Below are 25,874 nucleotides of genomic sequence, written 5' to 3' on the forward strand. Positions count from 1 at the left end.
GGTAAGTCATAATAAAATAGTAGCATTGTAACTTACTAATACAAGTGAAGTATGTTATTATTAAAACACAGTGACTCTTTTGTACTCTGGACCTTGAGTTTGTCCCAGAGGCACACGATCACACAGTGTTTTTAATTAAAATTATCTTCCTCTTTTCTTTTCCCAAACCTGGAGGTATACCTGGATCCCATTCTTTATAGAATCATCCATGTGTGCGCTCACAGAGAGCAGTGTTTTCTCATCATTTATACACATCACCTATGCTGTCATGCAAGTTAGTAGAATGTGATATTTTCTTGAAACCAACACACACACACACACACTCTAACATATAGACATACTCACTCCCCTACCCAGTCAGTCTCTTACTTACTCGCTGCCTTACCCCTTACCTTGTTCACATCTTTTTTATTAACCGCTGCATGCCCTTTTACAGCGGGGTCATTTAACATTGTGGGATGTGACCCTGCTGTGTTCCCTCAATCATAAGTGTGCCAGTCCAAGTCAAGCCAACCCGTGAGCCTCACTTGCAGAAAAATCCAAATTTCAGTTAATTTTGCAAGAATGTCTAGCTAAAAATAAATGGATTATTTTGTAGGAGCATATAAAAGAGAAAAAAAAAATCTTGCATGATGTGGTTGTTGCAGAGCTGAAGTTTTAGTGCTATGTTTACACGTAGAGATATTATTTGGTTAGTAAAGTTTCTCTTGCTTGCGGAACTATTAATCACAACCCAGCTATATGGATGTTTTGTTCTGTGACACAACAGTGTTTGAATTGGAAAATGTAATTCATCTTTTTGATTTTTTTTCTCCTATGCAGAATGGATGAGAATTATAATTTACTCCCACATGGAGTGAATTTCCAGGATGCAATATTTGCAGACACACAGGAGAACAGAAGGCTATTTTCCAGTCTTTTCCAGTTCTCCAACTGCACCCAAGGGCAGCACGTAACAACAGCTTTATCTCCAGATTGGGAGGTCCAAGAAGACAACAGGGTAAGGGTTACTTGCCATCATGTACAGGTTTGAAGGCTACCTATTAGAGGATATAATGTTATGGTGCATTGGAGTAGATACATCGCAGATCCAACTCTTTTAATATACACATAGGCAGAACTATGTGGTAGATCACACATAACTGTCTATTGACATACTTTAACGGTGTAGGCAAGCCTACTCAAGGTGGCAAAACCAGTGAAAATGTAGTTAGAATGAGGTGCTGTCTATTTTCATATAGTAAAGAGAATTTCTTCTCAGTATAATATGGCTCCCTCATGGCTTTTGACACCAGGGCTGGCCTTAGTGTGAGGCAAGTCAGGAAGCTGCCATGTGTCCCTCGACCAAGCAGATGCTGGCAGTCGCCTTAGAAAATGCCCCCAATGTGTAAAAAGAGATATATGCCTATATTGGCACTCTTAATGTATATGTAAAAAAGACATGGGATGTGGATATGTGGGGCAACAAAGGAGCTTGCCTGGGGTGCTGTTTTGTCAAGGCTGGTGAGCAAAAAATTGCTCCTTACATTAACATTTTTGTAACAATTAGCTAATGGTACTGCCATGGCATGGATGTTGTACGAACAAAACCAATTATTGATATTTACAACTCACTCTCATAAGAGAGTGGAATATTCGTGGCAAGTAAATATCTGCATTGTAAAATTGGATAATATGTACACAAAAACATTCATAGTATTTCATTTGCCTACGTTCCCATTGTAGATCAGTCTTTGTCATTTCATAGGTCTTTAGCATACAAAAACTTCTCAAGGTAGTAGTTTTGTTGTACCAATACTGAAAACTGAAGGCGATCATGTTTTGTGTCTCTCTTGCTTGTTCCTGACAAGGTAGTAGCAGAGTTAAGCCCAGCCAAATGGCCATGCTTGCTTTCACAAAAATGTTCTTTGTACACAGACTGCTCAACAATGAACAACTCTTGGGATTTATCCAATACCAACCAGCAATCCCATTCCCTTCCCAACCAGTTCTTGTTATTTTGTAGATTTTTATTTTCCTGAGTATAGAATCAAATAAAATCATCAGCATCAATAAGACCTTAGTGTGCCTAAATCTATACAACTTTGAGTGACATCCTAAATGTAGCAACTTGGTAGCTTTTATTAATACATTGGTAGCTTTCTGTTGACTTCACTCTGTATAATAAACGGCCATCCCTATTGATATTCTGCAACATAGTTGGCCCTGCATAAATCATAGCTAAATTAGTGAAATTTCTTGACAGGGCACACGTTAAACTACACATTAAGCAGGGCCAACTTCACCCATCTCACATGAGAAACTTGCCAAGGGTTCACCATTCTTGATGCATAGTGAGCTGAGCCTGCAACTCATTTAATGTTTTAGTGAATACATTCCTTTGACATCCAAATACTTCAACCTCGTTTTTTTATATTGTGGAAGTAATATTGTATTATTGGGGTGTGTGCAATGGAAAATAATGATTCATACATTGATTTTATAAACATTTTCATCTGTAAAGGCTCTACAGTAAACATTTGTGCCTGGACTGTGAATATTCTTAATTTCATTGTATATCATTCTTGTTTATCTTTGTTCAACTGTTGTATAGCAGAACTGTGTTGTGGCTGCAGACCTTTCCCCTACCGGATGTTACTGTGCACATTGTGCTCCCCCAGCTCAGTAATGATGTGGCTTGTGTGGGAGATGACAGCTATAGAGAAAAGCTTCCTACTTACATTTATCCTGAAATATTTTTATTGCCTGGCTATTGACTCCCCACCAGCATTTCAAAATAAGGATACAATCGCATTCTTTGTGTATCGGCAACTTTTCCATATATTGTATTTAGGTGATAATGTATGTAAACACATCCATAACGGTAGAGTCGACAGTGCTACTGGTTGCTGTGAACATTTCCATCAGTGCAAATTGTCGATATTTAGGTTAGGAAATTTTTAGGAGCAAATAGTGTCTGTAGTTGAAAGTCTAAACAAGGCGTCCGTCCACTATAAAAGGGGATATCTGGTTACTCTAACAGTAGGTCTGTGTTTATTTTGTGGTGGTAAAACCAGTCTTTTACACATGAGAAGTACAGGCATGCCTGCTTCACAGAGACCACTTACATGTTCAAAAGTTTGGGATCACTTAGAAATGTCTTTGTTTATGAAAGAAAAGCAGATTTTGTCCATTAAAATAACACAAAATGATCAGGAATACAGCTCAGACGTTAATGTTCTAAAAAAAAACTTGTAGCTGGAAATGGCGGACTTTTATTGGAATATCTTTTCATAGGCGGACACAGACCCTTTATCACACCTGTGTTCCAATGGCATGTTGTGTTCGCTAATCCACGTTCAAAAGGCTAATTGATCATTAGAAAAACCTTTTGCAATTATGTTACAGCTAATAATGCTCTTGTTTTCCCATGAAAGCAGCTAAGTGACCCCAAACTTTTGAATGGTAGTGTATGTCAGTGTATCAGTGGACTGTTAAACCGAAGTTTACCTGACGCTTTTACAACATCTTCACAAAATAATGCCTCCTTTGTGACGATGTTAGCTATGGCCTAATTGGAAAAGCAATGTTAACTTTTCTGTGCAAGGCTTCTAAACGGAAGTATTATTATTAATATTTATTGTTTTATATAGCGCCATCAAATTCTGTAGTGAATAAATGTATATATTTTCTTATCTTATGTTCCTGTAAGTAAAAATTGTCCATTATTTTTTATTTCCTGTTTACCCATTGTACATCGCTGTGGAATATGATGGCCCTATATAAATAAAAAATATTAACAATGTTCCTTGGCATATAAATAAGAATGATATGCAGTCACTGCTTAAAAAGAGAATGTAATTTGTAGGTTTAGTAAATCAAGTTGCAACATTTTCCATGTAATAATTTGGTGTATAATGTATCCTTCATATATGTTTATGCTTCTACCTATTTTATTGTTCTATTCAAATTTAAGATTGTACCGGTATTTGTTGTATGTCAATATAGAACATACTGTATATGTCAGAATATGTATGAATAGAGACTTCTTGATCATATGTTTGTACTTTAAATATGCTTCCAATAATGAATTAGACTTATTCATCCACAGAAAATCTTCCTTACGTAGTCTTATAGACTTAAACTGAGTTTAGTTTGTTTTGTAATTCAAATGACGCCCCTACTACTATCATTTGGGATTGTTAATAGGAAACTTAACCCTACTGCTCTGTTTATTTATACGAGGACTAGAAAACCAACTCAGTCTTCACCCATCTGAAGCCACCTGTGATTTATCTGTCTTTTGTGTCACTTTGTACACCAGTGGGATGTAAAGATAGCATGGTGAGGATCATTGGGATAATTGATCCAATGCTTCTCCTGTAATTACTCCTATCACTTAACTGATATCGTGTAGCGACAAGAATAATCTAAAGAGGCAAGTACACTTAAAATACCATATTTGTTTAATTAAGGAGGGGAAATGCATTATTTAAACATTAAGAGAATGACATATGTTATAGGAATTTAAAATCTGGCTTTACAACGTTATCATTTCAATAAAAAGTATTCCTAATAATACTTGCTAAATTATAAATAGCTTATTTGTCACAACAGCTGTGGAGATATTTGTATATTCTAATTCTATATCTTTTACTTCTACTAAATGCTTAATTTATGAATAGTTTTAATGCATGAATTAAGTCATTCTAAAAGTGACATGTTCTCTTTAGACCAAACTAAAGACACCAAAGATGTATTTTTTCTCTTTGTAAAAGTACCTTAGACAAACAAATATAATTAATGTCTTTATCCCTGTTTAGCCATATTAATGCCAGCCATATGTTTAAGAGCTTCTTGGTTTGTATGGATGTGTGATCATGACCCATACTTATTTGGTTTATCTTTAGAATTGAGGATCAAATAACCAAAAAAACAGATGCAAAGCTTAGTGCTAACATTGAGTCAGTAGAATCTGAGGTTGTATTTCTTATACCGGGATTAGTGAGGTGCACTGAAATCTCTCCACGTTAAGATTGCATTATTATGTTATGTATTATTATGTAACAGAAGGGAGATTTAATACCCTGTATAAAACAACGTTATGAGATGTGTCTCTCTGACCTGTCAACTTTGTCAGGGGAAGTTGCCATGTGTTTCCTTTAAGATAATATATGGCCCTAACAATGTCCAAAAAAGGTCAAAGTCAGGGCTTTGTGCAGACCATTCAAGTTCCTCCACAAATAACCATGTCTTTATGGACCTTGCTTTGTGCACTGGGGCACAGTCAAGCTAGAACGGAAACTGTTTCCACTTACAATTTACTGGAGCCAAAAGGTCTAGCCCAAACCCTGAAAAACACCCCCAGACCATAATCCCTCCTCCACAAAACCTTACAGTAGAGCCCATGCATTCCGGTAGGTAGCGTTTTCCTGACATCCACCAAACCCATATTTGTCCATCAGAGTTCCAGATAGTGAGGTGAGATTCATCACTCCAGAGAACATATTTCCACTGGTCCAGAGTCCATTGGTGGTGTGCTTCACATCACTCTAGCCGACACTTGACTTGTGTGGAACTGCTCATCCATGGAAATCCAGTTCATGAAGCTCCCAATGCACCGTGTTTGGGCTGATGCCACTGCCAGGGGCACTTTGGAACTCTCTAGTGAGTGATGCCACAGAGGAAAGGCGAATTTTACACTAAATGCACTTCAGCACTTGGCAGCCACTCTCTGTGTCCATGGTCTGCCACTTAGTGGATGAGCTATTGTTACTTTTATTTATTTTTTTTTATTTATAAATTTTTAATAAATTTTTGTACATTCATTATAGACAGTATTTCTTTCAGCTAGAGATAAACAGTAAGGTTCTTCAACACAAGAAATTTCCGCACAAATAGGTAACATAGTGAAGATAATACATGTATGTAAACAGACTGTCAACATTCAAAACCTGGACGGCAACAACAACTGCCCTAGATTTAATCAGAGCGAAAGACTTTCGAGGGATATGCTCTGCAGAGTAGGTATGACTAGAAATATAAATTGCCAAGGAAAGAAAGAGATAGATGAAAAATAGGAAGGAAGGAGAAAAGACATCATTGAGCCGTAGGCAATGATATATTTCGCCAGGGTAACCAGATCTTGTCATATTTTGTTAGATTATTATGTGTTCTATAAAAATGTTTCTCCATCAGATGTTGGTATTCGATTTGATTTATAATTTGTGGCCATGCTGGTACAACTTCTGATTTCCAACATCTAGCCATACAAATTTTTATTGCTGCTAAAATATTAATAATTAAATCCAAATTTAATTTGGTTTTGTAAGGTACATCGATATGAAAAAGGAAAGCTTGAGGAGTTAACTCCCATTGCATACCAAACATCTTTTGGAACAGATCCATAATTTTACTCTTTTAAATCAATTAGACTACTACACTCCCACCAAATGTGGGCCATAGAGCCCAGTTTGTAATTACACCTCCAACATACATTTGGAATTGATCCCAACATTTTATGTAAGATTGTGGGAGTGTAATACCATCTATGGAGAATCTTAAAGTATTGTTCCTGGAGATTTATACAATGAGTGGCTTTCCTTGTTTTAATCCAGGCAGAATGCCATTCTTCTGGTGAGTAAAAAATGTCCAATTCAGCTTCCCACTTCAGAATAGTGTTGGATTTTTCTGTTAGTGATTGTTTTTCTAGTAATGTGCCTATTTTGGATATTAAATTTTTTTTAAAATGAGCTTCCACAAATGCATCTAAAGTAGTTGCTGATTTCAAGGGTTTAGCTTTAATAAAACTTATAAATCTTAAAAAGGAGAATTGTTCCCTAGCTGGAAGAGAGAACTTCTCTTGTATTACTGAGAAGGATTTAATAGCCCCTGATGGATAGATATCTTCTATTTTTATTATCCCATAAGCCTTCCAAGAATTAAAATCTATATCTTTGATACATAGATGTAACGCTTCTATGGGCATATCCAATGACCAAGATTCTACAGAACCAAATTTTTCTTTAATTTTAAACATATTTTTTAAAATGTTTAAAATTAAAGGGTTAACAATATTTAAATGCTTTAGAACTTTTGGGTTGTGCCAAAAAAGATGGAATGGATCAAAACCATTACATTTCCATAATTCGTAATTATACCAAGGAAGATCCTGGTCGCGTTTGATATCCCAAGCTAAGAAGTGACTGAGCATACAGATTTTATGTAAATTTTGAATATTGGGGAAGTTCACCCCAGCCCGAGCATAGCTATTACTCAGTATAGAGCGTGATACTCTTGCCTTCTTGTTTAGCCAAACAAATGATGAAAATATGCTATCAAATTGATTTAAAATCTTAGGAGGTACACATAATGGGATAGTTCTAAATAAGTAAATTAGTTTAGGTATTATATATGATTTAAGTGTATTTAACCTTCCCAACCAGGAAATTTCTAGTCGTTGCCACTCTCCCAGTTGGGTCTTCAAACTCTCTAATAAAGTCGTATAGTTATAGGTTATTATGTCTTCTAAATTTTTATAAATTTTAATACCTAAGTAATCAATGAATTCTCCTCTCTCTAGGAAGGAGAATTTATCCTTTAAAGTCAGTAATTTGGGGATATCCAAATTAAAAACAATTGTTTGTGTTTTGTCTATATTTAGTTTATAGTTTGAGTATTGACCATATTCTTTAATACATTCCAAGGTTTCTAATATTGAGGTCTCTGGCTCAGTTAAAGTAAGCAAGATATCATCTGCATATAGTGCTATTTTGTGTTCAATTGGGCCCGTTGATACCCCTTTAATTTTAGACGAGCGACGAATGATAGCCGCAAGAGGTTCTATGGACAAAATATAATAATAATAATAATGGAGCTAACGGGCAGCCTTGTCTTGTCCCGTTATTGATGTTAAAAAGATCGGAGTCTAAATTCATACCTGTAATTTTAGCTTGAGGATTTTTATAAAGAGCCAAAATATTATATAGGAAAACATCATTCATACCGAAGATCTTAAGGGTTTCTTCTAGAAATGACCAATTAACCCGGTCAAACGCCTTTTCGGCGTCTAGGGCAATGAAAACCGCCGGGGAGTTAGACTCATTTAGTTCGTATATAAGATTTATGATCCTTCGAGTATTATCCTCACCGCTCCTTTCTGAAAAGAACCCAGTTTGGTCAGAATGAATTAGAACCCGTATTACCTTTTTTAATCTCTCCGCTAAGATTTTTGAAAAAATTTTGATGTCTAAGTTTATCAAGGAAATAGGACGATAATTCGTCACTTTACTTAAATCCTTCCCTGGCTTCGGGATAGGGATTATCGAGGCCTGAAGCATTTCTGGTGGAAAACTTTTTAATAAAGGAATCTGTATGAACAATTTCAGCAGCAGTGGAGAAATAATCAAATTTAGCAATTGATAAAAGGGGGCCGAGAACCCATCTGGGCCAGGAGCTTTAGCTTTTTTTAAGTTACGAATAGTATTATTTATCTCGGAAAGCTGAATTGGGGCATTTAAGGTGTCTTGTTGTGTTTTAGTCAATTTGGGGAGATTCAGACTATTAAGATAGGTTCTAATCTCATTTTTATCTTTACTTAGATCAGGGAGATTGTATAATGAGTTATAATACATCCGGAAAGCTTCCCCTATTTGTTTTGGGGTTAAATAAGATTTATCATTATAAATAATTTTATTAATTCTATTTTTACTGGTTCGACTTTTGATCTTATTTGTTAGCAATTTGCTAGCTCTATTATTACTATAATACCAGTCTTGCTTTAATTTTGTTAAGATTCTATCAGACTTCTCAATTAACTTACTTTTTATTTCAAGTTGGATTACATTTATCTCATCAGCTATCGATTTTGATGGATTTAACTTATTAATTGATTCAAGTTGTGCTAGCTTGATATAGAGATCTGATAGAATCAAACCTTTAATTTTCTTAATAGCTGCCCCTTGTTGTATAATAAACCCCCTCATAGTACATTTAAATGCGCACCACAAGTTTGTATCCGAGGTTTCTCCATTGTCATTGTTTGTTATGAAATCTTTGGCCAAATCCATAAGTTTTTTTTGAAATAACGGAGATATTAACAATGATTCATTAAGTCTCCATTTAGACCTAGATTTAAAGTCAGCCTTATTTTTTATTTCTATTGTTACCGGGGCGTGGTCCGACCATGTCCTCACGCCTATAGAGGCAGAGCTACAAATTTCTATTGTATTACTATCAGCCAAGAATGTATCTATTCTTGAATACGATTGATGTACAGCAGAATAGAATGTAAAATCTTTTAAGGAGGGATTATTTGTCCTCCATATATCAAATAGGTTATTTCTTGCTATACATAAAGAGAATGATTTGGCCAAAGTTTTCATTTTTGCATCAGGAAAATGTCCATGTTTCATACTTTTATCCATCCTAACATCTTGTATGCAGTTCATATCTCCCCCTATAACCACATAACCCTTTGCTATTTCATACGTTCTATCAATTACTTTTTCGATATATTTCACCATCGAGGTATTAGGAGCGTAAATATTCACAAGGGTGTAAGTGACATCATTCACTTTGCATAAAAGGATCCCATATCTGCCTTCTGAATCACACTCATAATGAATTTTTTCAAATTTAGTTTTTTCATTTATGATAATTGCAACCCCCCTTTTCTTTTTGTGTTCCAGACTAGATTCAAAGATATTTGGATATTTTTTATATTTCCATTGAAGAGGGGATCCTTTTATCCAGTGAGTTTCTTGTGCAAAGCAAATATCAATATTGTCATGGATCAATAACTCATATAAAAAGCTTCTCTTATGAGGGGAGTTTAAACCTTGGCAATTTATAGACATCAATTTAAGTGTCATCTATACTGCTTGATTCCCTCGCTGTCAGCCTGTTATGCCGTCTGAACTTACAAACATATACACAAAAACAACCATTCATACATTTAATACACGCAAGAAATTCGTGTATTTTTTGCCCCATCATTATAAAGGGCTAACTCGTGCGTAGGTGCCGACCTGGATCGAAAAAAAAAAAAAAAAAAAAAAAAAAGATAATATAGAGTGCATGTATTTTACTTAAAAGTGATTTGTGTGAGAAAGTCATGTAGATTGATATGTAAATTTAATAGTTAGGAATTGTGCAAACGTATAAATGAGGAACACCTCATTTCCGTATTAAAATGTGTAGCAGATAGATATAAAATTATCTGATGTTATATTGTGGATAAAAAATAATTAATAATTAGAATTCTTATATAATAAAATGTGGAGAAATATGAGGAACCCCTCATTTAATATTCTCAAATGTGTATGGTTAGGTGTAAAAATATCTAATGTACGTGTTTAATATAATGGTAATATAATAAATATATAATAAAAATTGTAGTTGTATAAGAAAGAAAAGTGTAAGGAAAAAAAAAAAAAAAAAAAAAAAAATTGGTGAGTGAGGTGTGGTGCCTCTATTGGGCTTGTCATGTGAATTAAATAAATATGGGTGTCAAAAAAAAAAAAAAAAAAAAAGTGTAGTAGTGGATAATAATGTGCTGCCTCTAGTGGGCTTGTCGTGTGGGTGAGTAAGTATAAGCGTCATATAAATAAAGAAAAAAAAAAAAAAAAAAAAAAGTGTGAATACGGGTACTTTTACAAATATTACTTGGTGACTGCCGATGACTGCCGAAGTCCATACAGAACTAAAGTCTTTAAACTTTTCATCCTATCTTATTAGTACCGAGGAACATATAAATTTCTTCGCTTCTAAAGGATCAAAAAATGGAAAAAAATCTTGCTTCATGGAAAATAAGAAACTTTAGGGGAGAACCCCATTTATATTTGACATTTGCATCACGAAGTAGTTTAATACAGTCATTGAATTGCCTCCTGAAAACTCTTGCTGTGTAGGAGATATCCGAAAGGAGGATTATGTCTTTGTATTTTTCTTGACGTGGCATTTTTCTGAATTCTGATGCGAAAAGATTTTTTATATGGAAGTTATTAAAACAGACTATAACGTCTCTTGGGTCTTCTGAGTACTTTGGATCTTTAGGTTTATTCAGCCGATATAATTTCTCAAATGGGACATTCCCTGCTTTATCCTCTTTAACATAAAGCAATAGGAGTTCCATTAAGTAGGATGCTAAGAGTGAGCTTTTAATTTCTTCAGGAATTCCTCTTATTCTCAAATTTTTACTCCTTGATAAATCTTCCAGTTGAGTTAGTTTAGTTTCAATTGCTTGAATATTTGATCTAAGATCCTTATTTTCCTGTTTAAGGGACTCTATTTCAGATTGTAGCCCCTGCATTATCATAGATTGAGCGGTAAGCTTGTTTGAAATATCATCCATTCCTTGTTTCAAGGCAACAGTATTGAGTTTCATCTCAGCACTTAATTTGAGATATAAATCATTTGTGTTTAGAATTCTGGTGTGTTGTGTTAGCTCAGATTGTGCAGATTCTTCTTGAGCGTCCATAGTAATATTATTCTGGGTGTCTTGGAGAGGTTCAAACAGCAATTTAGAGGGATGATTCCCAGTTTTTGGAGAGTAATAATTAGTTAAGGTCTTTGACTTGTCGACACTTAGCCGTTTTTCTTTGTCTTTCTCTCTTTCCCTCTCCCTATCCTTCTTGGGCGCCATCTCCTAAGTTGTTTCGGTTAATATATTTTCAGAGCTATTATTCTTACTTTTTCTTTTTTCCCTTCCTTCCCCTTTCTTCCTTCTTTCTTTTTAGCGCTTGTATGTATTGAATATTTATTCTCTTCCCCACCTAGGTGTAATATCATTAAACTTATCAGTATAAGTAGTATGGATTTATGAGGTATCTCTTCAATACTTGATAGGTATATAGAGAGGAGAGAAAAAAAAAAATAAAAAAAAATATATATATATATATATATATTCCTTGTTAATGTCAACCTTAATAAGTATCAACGTCCATTTTTCTGAATTTCTGAATTTCCATGTTTCTTATTGCTCAAATGAGCTTAGAGTCCATTATAAGCAAAAACAAATATCAAGAGTTCAATAAAATAGCATGTAGTAGACAGCTGGTCAATGGTCAATAAGATCTTTAACCATATAAACTCAAGGCTAACTCGAGGTAGCGTGGAGCGGCTCAAAATTAGAAATATAGAGCTAGAACCTGTAGCTCAATATAATAAAGTAAAGCGCAATGTAGGGTACATCAGAAACCGTTCATTATATCTTCAATGCAGCATGGCCCTCAATGCATAGCCGGTATAATACAGAAAATAGGAGGCAGTGTGGAGGCAGTGTGCAGTAATACTGCTCAATAATAATACTGCTCACCGTGTTGTAGCGGAGCCGTTATGGTCAGGCGTCTCCAAGTGGCGTCTCCAAGTGGTTTAAGAAAACGCCGCCAAATTTCTTCAGGCGGCTTCAAGCGGCTTTGCCGCTGTACAGCTTCAAGCGGCTTTGTCGCTCGTTCTTGCGGCCGCGCGTTCCTGCGACCGCCCGGCCGCCTGGTCTTACTTGCCGGACGTGATTGCCCGTCCTTGATTTCTCCTCCTGCCTCCTGCCGCCTGCCTTCTGCCGCCTGCCGCCTGCCGCCTCCTTCCAACGCACCAGCAGACCCGCGAGCTCATTCAGCCGCATCCATCACAGGAGATCCAGATCGGCACCAGCCGCCTACGTGTTACGCAGCTCGTCAGACGTGCAGCGTGCTACGTCACAACATCCATCCCCCAGCACTATTGTTACTTTTAATTGCTTCCACTTTAAAATAAAAACACTTATAGAGGACCAGGGCAGGAATTTTACAAATTGACTTGTGGCAAATGTGGCATCCTATGACAGTGTCATGTTTAAAGAACCCAAGCTGGTACTACCAATTCTTCTGCCAATGCCTTTATGGAGATGGCTGCCTATGTGTTGGATTGTATATACCTTTTAGCAATGAGTGTGGCTTAAACACCTGAATTCAATATTTAGAGAGGTGTCCTCTTACTTTTGGTCATATAGTGTATTAGGAAGTAAACTGGACTGTAAAGGTTAAGCCATTAAGCATTTTTAAAGCTTAAGAATAAACCTTGCTACTACTTTCTTAATAAATAATTCCTTGAGCATGTGGAGTTTAAGGGTGTGATATTACTGCAGAGATTGATATTTTGCGTATATATATATATATATATATATATATATATATATATATAATGTTTTATGAAAGGAAAAGGTAATTTAGTATTTTGTTTGTAATGGAAACTCTTGATTTATATAAACTATATATTACTAGAGTGATTGTTGATAATATGTTCCTAATTCCTCTTGTAATGAAAACATAAACAATTTCTGTTTCCGGGATGTTGAATTTCTGATTGAAATAACAGATATTGTAGCTTTTTAATCTATTTCATGAATCAACTTCCTGTTTGTGAGTAATTTCAACGCTGGGAACAGAACTGCATTGCAACATTTACTTTTTACCTTATAATTCTATAAGAAACGGTGAAACAATCAATGTCTACCCTTGTTGGTACCACCCATTACTACATTTTAATACTTTGTTTCATCCAGGAGCCGATAGACTATTCTATGCTCTGGAAATCATGTGAAAGTCTTAAGACGTAGGCCGTAGTAATTAAATAAACCCTTTCTTATCTGTTGTTGTTATGTTAAATGAAAGAATATGACGGTTATGTTAAGATGTATTGGCTTAACATATCAAGTGAGTGAAATCAATATTTTTCTATAAGTGGAACAGCACCTTTAAGTCAATTATGAACCCTTTAGCTAAAATAAAAAAAACAGGAATGGAGAGTTAGAACTGGAGAGCAGTTTTGAATGAGAGGTAAGATGTGTTTATGTACTAAAATGTTTGTCGTGGATGTAACATAGGCTTTTATTTTGGGGTAGAAGCATGTTGCTTGTTGTTGGCTAAGCAAGCCCTTTGGAAATTGTCACTAATAACACGTGATACACGATTCAGTTTTCACCCATAATATAACCGTACATGTGGAGCGGATCCTTGACAAAGCTTGCAATTGGCCCCAGCCTTTTGCGTTACATCACTGTTCGTGTCATATCATGATAAACAAATAACCATTCTTATGTAATCCCTCTCTTCTGGCGTTGTCTGTATAAGCAGTTGTCAGTTTCCACAGGAATTTTGAGAAAACCAGAAAAATGTGTTTTTAGAATTGCCCTCACAAGGAAAAATTCTCCGCCATAAAATGAAAATATTTTGTGAAAATAGATTTCAGCCGACAAGTATTTCCAGCTAGAACCGGTATTTTCTCTCCATATTTGGAGGATATTCTTCAGGGACAGTTTTGTTGGTTTTATGTGTGGTTTTCTTGAAAACTTCTTGCATAATACATAACGGTCACTCATATAGTGGCCTGCACCTAGGTGATGCCACTATTGCTTTCATTCCCAATAATATGACATCATCTTTTAACAACTAAGCAGTAATAGCTCATAATTAATGACTGAACCGTTGACTCCCTTGCAGATATTCTTTTGTGCAGCACTAATTCATACATCACTTGTGCATGTGTGCAATTATTTAGTGTTGTAGATAACAAAGTCTTAGCATCTGCAGCTTGTCTTTTTTTAGGCTAGGGCCTCTTTTTAATCTCTTGGGAAGCATTCCAACGAGTGACAGAAAATAAACGACAGACATTAAAAATGAAAAAAAAAAATGTGTTGTCAGCAAACTACTTCCTCCAATTAATTGATACTTTTTCTGCCAACATTTCCAAATCCAGATGCTTGTAATCTTTTCAATTATTAAAGGACACACATCATGCACACATGTATATCATAGAAACATAGAATTTGACTGCAGATAGGAACCATTTGGCCTATTTCATCTGCCCACTTAATCAGTCCTTGTATTTAGGAAACTGTATTCCTATCCTATGCATGGACCCTCTAGTTTTAGATTGACATCTCCTTCTAACATTTCTCCTCCTTTAAAGTAAACGTCCCTGTACTTTGTTTAAATCCTTTTATGAATTTAAATGTCTTATTGTAATATCCTCGTATATCTTTTCATAAAACATGGGCTCTAAAATGAAGTAATTGAGTGGGGTTTCTAGATTTAGAGGTACAGTATATCTCTGCAACATGTCTGTATGAAGGAATGAAAAAAGAGGAAAGAAGGTGAACGCCCGATCACAATGTTATGGAAATAGTGAGCTTTAAAACTATTGATGATGGTGTTCAACTATTGACTGACTATTATGATGGCATGGAATGTCACGTTATCCCATCAGAAGGGGAAGACTGTATTTACCTTTGGGGCTGGACTCCGATACAATAAAAGTCGATGTGTGCCTTTAAGAAACAGAATGCTGGAATATGATGTCATCTCTCAGCATGCTATATCTTAAAGAATGCATCCATAGAGGAAATAGGCCAATCAAATATCAAAGCTCTCCCGTTTAATTGGCCAATCAGGGTGGGGGTTTAACCCCCAAAATGGGACATATGTCCCATGGTTTTGTACCAGGGGGACTGCCATCCTGTGGACCTGTCACCTTTTGCTTGGGCCTAGTTGGCCTAGGACAGGATACTTCACTGGTGGTAGAGGTTAATACCTTGCATGGAATAGACATATGGCTCTTCTGAATATAAGACTAATTAACATACACTGCTTCTCTAGGTTGCCCCCCAAATCATCCAGGTCACGGGAGCGGTGTCTTGACACGCCCCACTCCCAGCCCATTTCCCCCTTAAATGGGGGTGTATCCCACAACACAGGCAGGATCACCCACTGATGTCAGCAGGTAGTCCTGGCCGCATCCTGCCAGAGGGGGCTCCAGGTAGCCAGAACCAAACATTTCCCAGTTATGCTGATTAAGGTCTGAGTCTCTACATCAGGAAAACGGGCAGACTAGATGGGCCAACTGGTTGAATTCAGATTCTATGTGTAAAGTAGAGGTGCGTGATGCTATTTATTAGACATTACGAGGTAGACAGAGGAAGAATGTGTAGCATTATATACTGCTAATCAGGTTTAGACTCTAAAACCATGCCAGTGTGTGATGACATCACCCTGACAACCTTGCACACTTTAAGTGTCACTTCAAATGAAACCATAGTCAATAGTCCACCTCAGCAGTTTCATACTTTCTTTTTTGATGACTGCAAAAGTGATCATTTCTGCTGTACCAAAGTAAAAAAAAAAAAACGTTCTTGACACAGTGTCTCCTAATGTAGGCACCCCGTGCTGACATGCCAGTGGCCTCCTGGGAATGAAAAAAGGTTTTGTAACTTTTTGATAAGCATTATCAAGAACTCACAACTCTCTGCCTTATTTTTATATTGATGATGACGATGTGCAGATTTGAGATTTTACAGTGCTTTGTATATTTTAATGACAACACCATCTGCCTCCTATAATTGACCCTCTCGAAGAAGTTGTACAAAATACTTGCCACTTTTCCAGACATTTATACCTCAAGGCAGAACATCTGCAATTTAACAGGAGGCTTATATTTAAACAGTGCATACCTTCCAAATGTGCAAGGTAGGGTCAAGTAGTCTTACAAGCAATGTGGCCCAGAGTACACCTTCTCCTTCTTTTCACATTTATGGGGGATGGACACTCACATGAACCCCCCAGGCTGCACTCCCCACAAGTAGAAAAATAGTGTGGGACCTTATCCTACCCCTTCTTAAGACTCTGACCTTGGTGTTAGGTGCCTGAAATCCAGGGGTGTAACTAGAAACCACAGGGCCCTTATGTGAAATTTCACCCCGGGCCCCACAACTTCAACAGCTAGTCTGTGCCTTCTTTGCCCCTTGCCCCCTCCTTCCAACATAAAATATATGTAAACACCAATTATGCACAATTACTCATACTCCATGCTCACACACACACACAAGTACGCATCCATGCTCACACACACACAAGTACGCATCCATGCTCACACACAGGTACGCATCCATGCGCGCACACGCACACAGGTACGCATCCATGCTCACACACATACAAGTACGCATCCATGCACACACACACATTATGCATCCATGCTCACACACACACAATTACGCATCCATGCTCACACACACACAAAAGTACACATCCATGCTCACACACACACACACACACACACACACACAAGTACACATCCATGCTCACACACACACACACAAAAGTACACATCCATGCTTACATATATATATATATATATATATATATACATACATACATCCCACCTCCCCTCCCTACCGCCCCTGCTTACCTCTCACTGCTTGTTTTTTAGTATGCTTACAAAAGGGCAGTAGTCCCTATGTAGCCATTGTGTTCTACTAGTCATAGAGAGAACTCAGATTTCCATTTTAACAACACCAGTTACACAGCTGAGGTGTGTGGCTAGAAGGCGCAGTCTTCGTAGTGTCTCATACCCCGTGTTGTGTTTGCTGCTGAGCAGGCGTGTATGTGACAAGCTCAGTATGGAGCATGTGCAATAAGAAGTATAGTAGTTTAAGTAGTTCATGGGGTGCTGCCCTGGGACAAGCAAAAAATTGGATACAAATATTCACGTTTCTTTGTGTTTGTAATATTATTTATAGATTTATATAGCACCATCATGAAAAGTAATGTATCCATGGATGGCGTAACTTGTTTCAACAAGAACAATGACGAGATTTCAAAATTAAAAAGATGTCTTAATTTCAGTTTAATAGAATACGTAAATATTCCTCTGGGAAGTTTCATTTCTCTGGGGAAGATAACTGATCATATCATCTTTTACAAATTTAGAGTATTAGACATTCCTATACACAGTGATGTATCCTGGCCTAGGTCGACTAGGCCCAAGCCTAGGGTTGCAGGTCTAAGGAGCCGGCAGTACCCCGCTGCAAAACCTGTTGCTCAATGGGTTACAAGCGGCCATTTTGCACTATGGAGGCTGTGCCAGCGCTGTGTGCCTTTTAATGCAGGGAGAAAGCAGACCACAGAGGGAGCGGCTAAGGACGCTGCCCTAAGCCCAGAAGGTACATACATCTCTGCCTATACATGACTCTTTTGGGAGAATCCCAGTTTAATCCCATTTATTCGTGAGAATGTCAGAATGACAACTGCAGTGAGCATTAGACAGCATTGAACAGACTGTTAGCTTTATATATCCTCTGTAAAATAAACATGTCTGGAGGCATGTTCCCTTTAAGTAGCTGGTTAATTATTAATTGTAAGCATTGTAAACTTAAAGGAAAATAAAATGAAGCATTTGTGTTGTTCTTAAAGATGATAAAAAGACTTTTTAGAATATCTTTTCTAGTTTGAATACTTTAGATGTGCTCAGGACATTTACTCCTAATACTACATATTTTTATTTCCTTCCAGAAATTATACCTTTCATGAGAAGGAAACACGTAGTGTGGGAAGTGCACCAGTTGTAAAGTCTTTGTAATTGTAGCCAGCCTTGTCTGCTCTCTTGCATCCACAAGGAGACATATAATTAACGTGGCATTAGTGACGGCAACTGTTCTGACAACCTGGCGTCTGTACAAGCACAGCTGTGTGCAGGGAAAAAATACCTTCAAACAGACCGTGAAGTGGCTGAGGTACAGCATTGTAGTTTAGGAACACTATGGAATACGTGTTAGTGATAGGCACAGCCCATAGCAAATGAGTTACTATTATGTAGATAAATTAGAAAAAAGTAAATTTTAAAAGATTACACTCTTTGGACTTCAGTCGGTGTACACTGTGAACATAGCAAAATAAATTGTGTAATATCTCTTAAATTAAGATAAAAATGTGTACATTTGCAGGATCTTCCCCTTATATGTGTTTACTACCATACACAGCACTATACAATAACTATTCATTGCAGTTGCTTCACTGCAAATAGCCTGCAACTCGTGTTTTCTTGGTCTGTACATCACCTAAACCCAAACTGTGATTGAGCATTATCATGCTTTTTTTTTTAGCGATAACTGATAACAGTTATTAGGAAATTTCACATTTCCAGCTTTGTCTATGTTGTATTCAGTTTCTCATTTTCTCTCATCCTTGGGAATGACATCTTGGGAAATTTGCTTGCCAGTTTGAAGAGTCAACTCTTGTTGGAAGCACTTATGGTCCAACACTATTTTAGACCCAGAAAACTCCCATGGAAAGCATTGAATGTTCCACGAGTTGAGTACATATACTCTACCATACACATACAGGAGTCTATTCACAATGGATACAGCTGATCTGGGAATAGCTTGAAGATTATGGTTTTTGGCGTTCCCTAAGGAGTTTTAAGTGCCAATTTGGACCTTCCCACCATGTAAACTGGGGTTGAGGTCTGAGATTAGTGACCCTGACAAATTACATTCCCATTTAAAAATAAACAGCATCTGCTAGTTGACCAGTATACATGAAATTTGTGGCAGTAACTTATGGAGCCAAGATATGCTTAGCAAATGTGGAATTTAGAAAATATCCCCTGCCTAAGCACACATGGGCTTCCATGGGTGTTCATACACTTGTGTCATTTTATAATCCTATACATTTTTGTGTTTTTCTGTAATCACATAAACATTTATATGATTCCATTGGCTTGAGTTTCCTAATTGCTTCAGCATGGGTTTTACTTTGTTACGAAGAGAAGCCATTGAACCTCTGAGTTCTCTGCCTCACAACATAGGCCTTTTAAGTGGTTTTTATGTGTTCTCATCACCCCTTACAAAATAAGAATAGCCAACAGAGTCTGTGGGAAATTAGAGAGACCGTATATGGTAACAATAACATCTATGAGATATTTAATTTATCCCATTCACTCTTTTTATAAGCTTGAAAAAAAAAAGAAACTTTACTGTGTCCAGATGTTGGCTATTTTTACTCACAATAGAAACAGCTATATGTTTTATAGCCCTCGGTGCTGACTAAACAAATCTTTCTAGTAAACCACTAATTGTAATTTGATCTCTTTTCTGGTGCTCTACTACTAATTGACTCCTTTGCAGCGTATTTAACTTGGGAATATGTGAGAGAATGCAGGTTTAGTTGAGAATATGGAATCATATTCTATCAAATGTATTGAAGCAACTATGGAATTAATTGATCATGGAGTTTTTTTGTTTTTTTTAGCTCCGCTTAGAACATATTAGAGGGAAAGCAATCGCTCTAACTTAAGTAACCTCCTTCCTTGCATTATCTAGAGACTCTGCTTTATGCAACCATAGGCAGCCTGCATGGAAAGGCAGGAATTTGGGCATTATTGAAGGTCAGTTTGGTTACCACCAAGTCCAGCTCTGCCAGCTTGGCTACCAAGACCAACACAAGGTATTTGAAATGCCCAAGGCTATTTCAACCTTGTTCCATATAGGAGTATATTACTATAGTATATATAGGATGTAGTATTGGCAATTTCATGGATAAGCCCTGCTTAATATATACAGCTGTGCAGGAACATGTGTTTGATGGACAATGGCAAAACTGCTTTTTACCATATGAGCAGCGGGGTACGAGTCTGGGAAAGGCATTTGAAATTATACTTTAAAAAGCCTTTTCCGTTCTAATTTGCGTATATGCCTCATCTTAAAATCAACCTATGTTGAGATATCCATAATACTCCATCCTTGGCCTGCTCACGCGGCCAGTCACCTTTTCATATATAACCTAGTCATGTCCTATGTCCCTTTTTGCCTGACAAGAGAGGGAGAGGTTAGAAAAAAATGGGAACACTGCTTGTATATTTAAGTTACTGTATACCGGAGTCCTTTTCTGCTGAACTCCAAAGCAATTTAATACGCGTAAATCGGCATATGTGTTTGTTTTACAATTAGAGAATTTTGTCTCAAGGCATCTTAATATGTATCGCTTGGAGGGAAAAAAGGGGGTTTGTGATAGATTGGACACATTAAAATCCTTAAAAGAGATTGAACAAAGTACAGGAGGGAAGTTGTTTTCACAGACCTGGACTACAATGCAATATTTGACTTTAAAGCTCAATATTTTGGAAATGTCTAGTTAAAACCTGTACCAAATTAAGATAATACATTTTGTCAAAATATTAATGTAAAATTCTCTTAGGAGTAAGCTTTCTAAATTGGTGCTTGGCATGTGCATTTGAGCTGAGACTGCTACATGTTGATACCTGCCATTAAAATACAGCTTTAACACGCGTTTGCTTCCTGCCATACCGGCTGTGGGGTACTCTCTTTGTAGTATGTGGATATATGTGACAGCTAAATGGGAAGAATTTTAATTGATTTTGACTGCCTTCCAGATAGCACCTTTAGAACCTGAGAGTGGATAAAATGATTTTTATTGTTTAGCATTTTTCTAAAAGAATAGATACACCAACATTTGTACACTGCATTAAATAATGTCTTTGAAAAAACTGCAAAAGAAAGTGAGAATTTGAATAATAAAAAGTCTTTTTCTATAGCTACACTTTCAATAATGTCAAAACAAAACAGAAGATATATGAATTCTATATGAATAGATTCCACTCAAGAAAAGTCAACCTTTACTCATATTTTCCTACAAATATAGTTTACTTAAGGCACAAATATTCACAATATTTCCACCAAAATAAGTTGACCTCCTTTTGCAATCAGTAGGGATGGAATGGAACAAAATACTCTTCTTTATCTGCTTCTTCTCTTCCTCACCCAATTTTTACTGTCCTTTCCTCAACAAATAATCTTTAGGGGAGGACAGAGACTTCTGCGAGTAATTCAGCAGCTCCTGTTGGGCAGTCAGCTGCAGACATCTGTAGTGTGTCTTCCCAGCTGTTTGACTCCTGGACTGTCATCACTACACTTTATCAAGTGCAAATCTCCTTAAATACTAAGTTGTTTACCGTTTAGATGGGATAGTTGTAACTACTCTGTTTTATCACTTAACATTTGCTTAAGACATCAAACGATACTGAATTCAGAGGTTAGGTAATGGAAAGTCATGATTCTTAAAAAACACTTAACGTCACATCATTTAAAGAATACACAAACAGGAGATATAACAAAGGGAAATATGATTTTTCAGCTATAGTACAGCACAAGCACAGATAGTTATATAAAATCTTTTAGTAAGGAGGAAAGTATGATACTGGAGTGATTTCTTCCAACTTCCAAATAATGTTTCTGTGTACACAAAATAAAACGTATATAACAGTTAGAGATTAAAAGGACACTCAAGCCATTATATGGACTTTAATGCATATAATCGTTCGGAGGTCCCTTTACATTTATTTGCCTCTATTATGCAACTGCATGGGGCATTCTGCACGCTGCCCCATATGCATCCCACCAACTATTTTAGTACACGAGATCTGTTCAGCCAATCCCATTTTCCTGCATGTTATATTATTACCTCAATTTTGCTCTAGTGCTGCCTTGACAAATGCTGTAGGTGGGGGTCTGAACATGCATGGAAAGTGTTCCCATTAATTTCAATGGAAGCGCTTTCCTGACACTAATCGGCTACTTTCAGCAGCAGATCATTGGCAAGGATCATCTGACTACGGAGGAGAATGGCAGTTTCTCATCTGCAGCTTCTACCCCAGTTATCTATTTTAATATATGTTCTTCCTTAGTGGGATAGTAAACTATCCCTTCAAAATAAACTATATGCTATATATACATAAATTCATACCTGGGAACTTCTGGGCTCCGGCTGCCCTGAGCCTACCCTTGCGTGACGTGACCAGGACTGCCCACTGACATTGGTGTGTGGTCCCGCTGACAATGGGGGGCGCTCTCGATGATATCAGTGGCTGTTCCTGCTGCCTTCAGTGGGCATTCCTGTTGGCATCGTGAAAAACCTAATTTAAAGGGGAAATGGGCAGAGAGTGGGGGTGTCAATCCTAGAAGAATTCAGGTGATGACCCCGAGAGGCGGAGAAGCAGTGTTTCTCCCATAGTTCTTTGGGCCAAACCTAGAAAGTTCCCAGCTTATGGGTATACACACATACCTGGGAACTATCCTTGTTTCAGTCAGGAATCTCTATGTGAAGCTCCGGTTCTTGACACGCCTTGCTCCCCACCCATTTTCCCTTTAAATGGGGTGTTCCGCCCACTGACGTCAATGGGCAGTCCTGGCTGCGTCGCGCAAAGGAATTCTCCAGGTAGCCGGAGTGAAGAAGTTCCCAGGCATGTATACACAAGACCCATAACCTCCTGTTCAGGGTCTACATCACAGTGGCGGGGGCAGAGGGGGCCATGGCCCCCCCAACATCATGCTGTGCCCCCCAATTTTTTAATAGACCTGGAGGAGAGAAAGAGAGGCGCCGAGCGGTCGCTGAGGATTAAGTTCTCAGCAACCGTTCGGCGCCTCTCACTCTTCTCCGCGACCGCGAGGCCTCTGCCTTGGTCGCAGTGCCGGCATTTCAATCCGGCGCCCGGCAGTGAAGCCGCGCACACTGCAGAACCAGGGATACAGAGACCTCGCGATCTCACCGCTGGACAAGCCCAAGGTAAGTGAACTTCAAAGGGGGGTAGAAAGTTAGGAGGGGGTTAGAGAGTCAGAAGAGGTAGATAGGAAGTGAGAAGGGGTAGATAGGTATAGATTGGGAGGGAGAGGGGATAGATAGGATAGATTGGGAGGGAGAGGGGGTAGATGGGATAGATATGATAGATAGATAGATAGATAGATAGATAGATAGATAGATAGATAGATAGATAGATAGATAGGGAGGGAGATGGGGGTAGATGGGATAGATAGGGAGGGAGAGGGGGTAGATGGGATAGATAGGGAGGGAGAGGGGGTAGATGGGATAGATTGGGAGGGAGAGGGGGTAGATAGGATAGATTGGGAGGGAGAGGGGGGTACATAGGATAGATTGGGAGGGAGTGTAGGTATATATAGGGAGGCAGAGGTGGTAGATAGAGAGGTGTTTATGGGACAAACTTGGCGTACGTTCAGCTGTTTGGGGACAAAGTTGACACAATATGTAATTTGGGTGCTGGTCGGGTTTTATGTGGGCAGTGTGGACACCAGGGTTGGCTTTGGGGTGTGTGACCAGTGATATATGCCTGTAATTTAGGGTGTTTTATCTATACCTTTAATGCAGAGTTTATATGTAATTTCCAATTGATATATACCTGCAAAGCTGGGTTTTGTGTCATTCTGTTCATCTGTATCGGCTATATTTCCATACATTATTTATGTTTACCTGCAAATATAGGATTTGTATGTCATATTCAGTTGATCAATACCTGGAGTGCTGTTTCCATGTGTTGTTTATTTGATCTATACCTTCAGTGCTGAGTGTACATGTGATTTCCAGTTGATCTATACCTGCAATGCTGGGTTTGTGTGTTCTGTTGGTTTATAACTGCAATGCTATGTTTCCATACATTATTTATGTATACCTGCAAATACAAGTTGTTTTTTTTATATCTCATTTAGTTGCATGTGCTGTTTCCATGTGTTGTTTATTTGATCTATACCTGAACTACAGGGTGTAAGTAAAAGAGCGGTATGGTTTAGTGAATGGTTTATGTATATCAGCAGCAGGGTATAATATAAGTATATATCTGCAGCAGGGTATAATATAAGTATATATCTGCAGCAGGGGCTAATATCAACATATATCCCCAGCAGGGGTTAATATTAATATATATCAGAAGCAGGGTGTAATATTTCTATATATCGGCAGCAGGGTCTAATATTTATATATATTGTCAGCAGGGGCTAACTTCAAAGAGATAAGTGCATATTACCGTATTGGCTCGGATATAGGCCGCCCCCGTATATAGGCCGCACCCTAAAAGTTTGGTGCTTTTTTAAAGAAAATTTTTTTTTCTTTAAAAAAGCACCAAAAAAAAAAATAAAAACATTCTGCCACTCTGTCTCCCCCCCCGAGATATGCTGCCACTGCCCTCCCCCCCGAGATATGCAGCCACTGTCCTCCACCCCCGAGATATGCTGCCACTGCCCCCCCCCGAGATATGCTGCCACTGCCCCCCCCCGAGATATGCTGCCACTGTCCCCCCCCCGAGATATGCTGCCACTGTCCTCCTCCCCCTCCCGAGATATGCCACTCTGCCCCCCCCGACTTACCGGAGCAGACTCCCGGGTGTCTTGCGGGGCCGGCGGGGGGCATCTACGCAATACGCGTATACAACCGGAAGTTGTATACGCGTATTGCGTAGATGTCCCCCGCCGGCGCCCCGCAAGACACCCGGGAGTCTGCTCCGGTAAGTCTTGGGGGCAGAGGTAAAACGCATCGTGTGGACGGTCACCGGCTGCGGCGATGCAGGTAAACAACCCGGAGGCTGTTTACCCGCATCGCCGCAGCCGGTGACCATCCAGACGATGCGCTTAGACAACCACCCGTGCCGGCACCCCCCCCCCCCGCCCGGGGAAAGTGCTGGCAGGGGAGGCTGTCTGAGGACATCCGAGAGTAGGATACAGGTCCCCTGCACCGCTCCGGGGGATCTGTATCCTAACCCCGCTGCCTACCCGGCGCCCGGGACTGCATGTCCCGGGCGTCGGGCACTAGACCCCGAATATAGGCCGCACCCCCACTTTAAAGTCTTAAAGTGGGGGAAAAAAGTGCGGCCTATATTCGAGCCAATACGGTATGTAGTTAAAAATGCACGTCTAACGTGTGTGTGTGTGTGTGTGTATGTATATATATATATATATATATATATATATATATATATATATATATATATATATACCGTTTTATAATTGGCCCCCCTACTTTGGTCCCTGGCCCCCCATGTGCCCCCCCTAAATATGAAAGCTAGAGGCGCCACTGCTACATCATTACTCTTCCCCATTGTCCAAAGGACAGGAAATTGAATAGGTATTGATGGCCCTTCCCTAGGTTGGCACCAATATCAGCGAGGTATAAATACACAGTGCTAAGAAAAAATAATAAACAGAGACCCCAATTGGTTAAAATAATTAACAGAGATGATTCTCCGGATATAATTTATTGGACAATTAAGCTGCTAGTCTCTGGGCTGCA

At 38.2% G+C, this 25,874-nt stretch overlaps 1 protein-coding gene across 1 annotated transcript in view; it reads left to right on the top strand.

Moving 5' to 3' along the window:
• CCDC3 (coiled-coil domain containing 3) overlaps positions 1 to 25,874 on the top strand; it is a 37,884-nt gene that overhangs the window by 3,640 nt on the left and 8,370 nt on the right. The window contains exon 2 of the mRNA XM_053463278.1: positions 823 to 1,000. Coding sequence (XP_053319253.1) covers positions 823 to 1,000 — 178 coding nt within the window. The remainder of the gene's footprint in view (positions 1 to 822; positions 1,001 to 25,874) is intronic.

Source organism: Spea bombifrons, chromosome 4, assembly GCF_027358695.1.
Source record: "Spea bombifrons isolate aSpeBom1 chromosome 4, aSpeBom1.2.pri, whole genome shotgun sequence".
NCBI lineage: Eukaryota > Metazoa > Chordata > Amphibia > Anura > Pelobatidae > Spea > Spea bombifrons.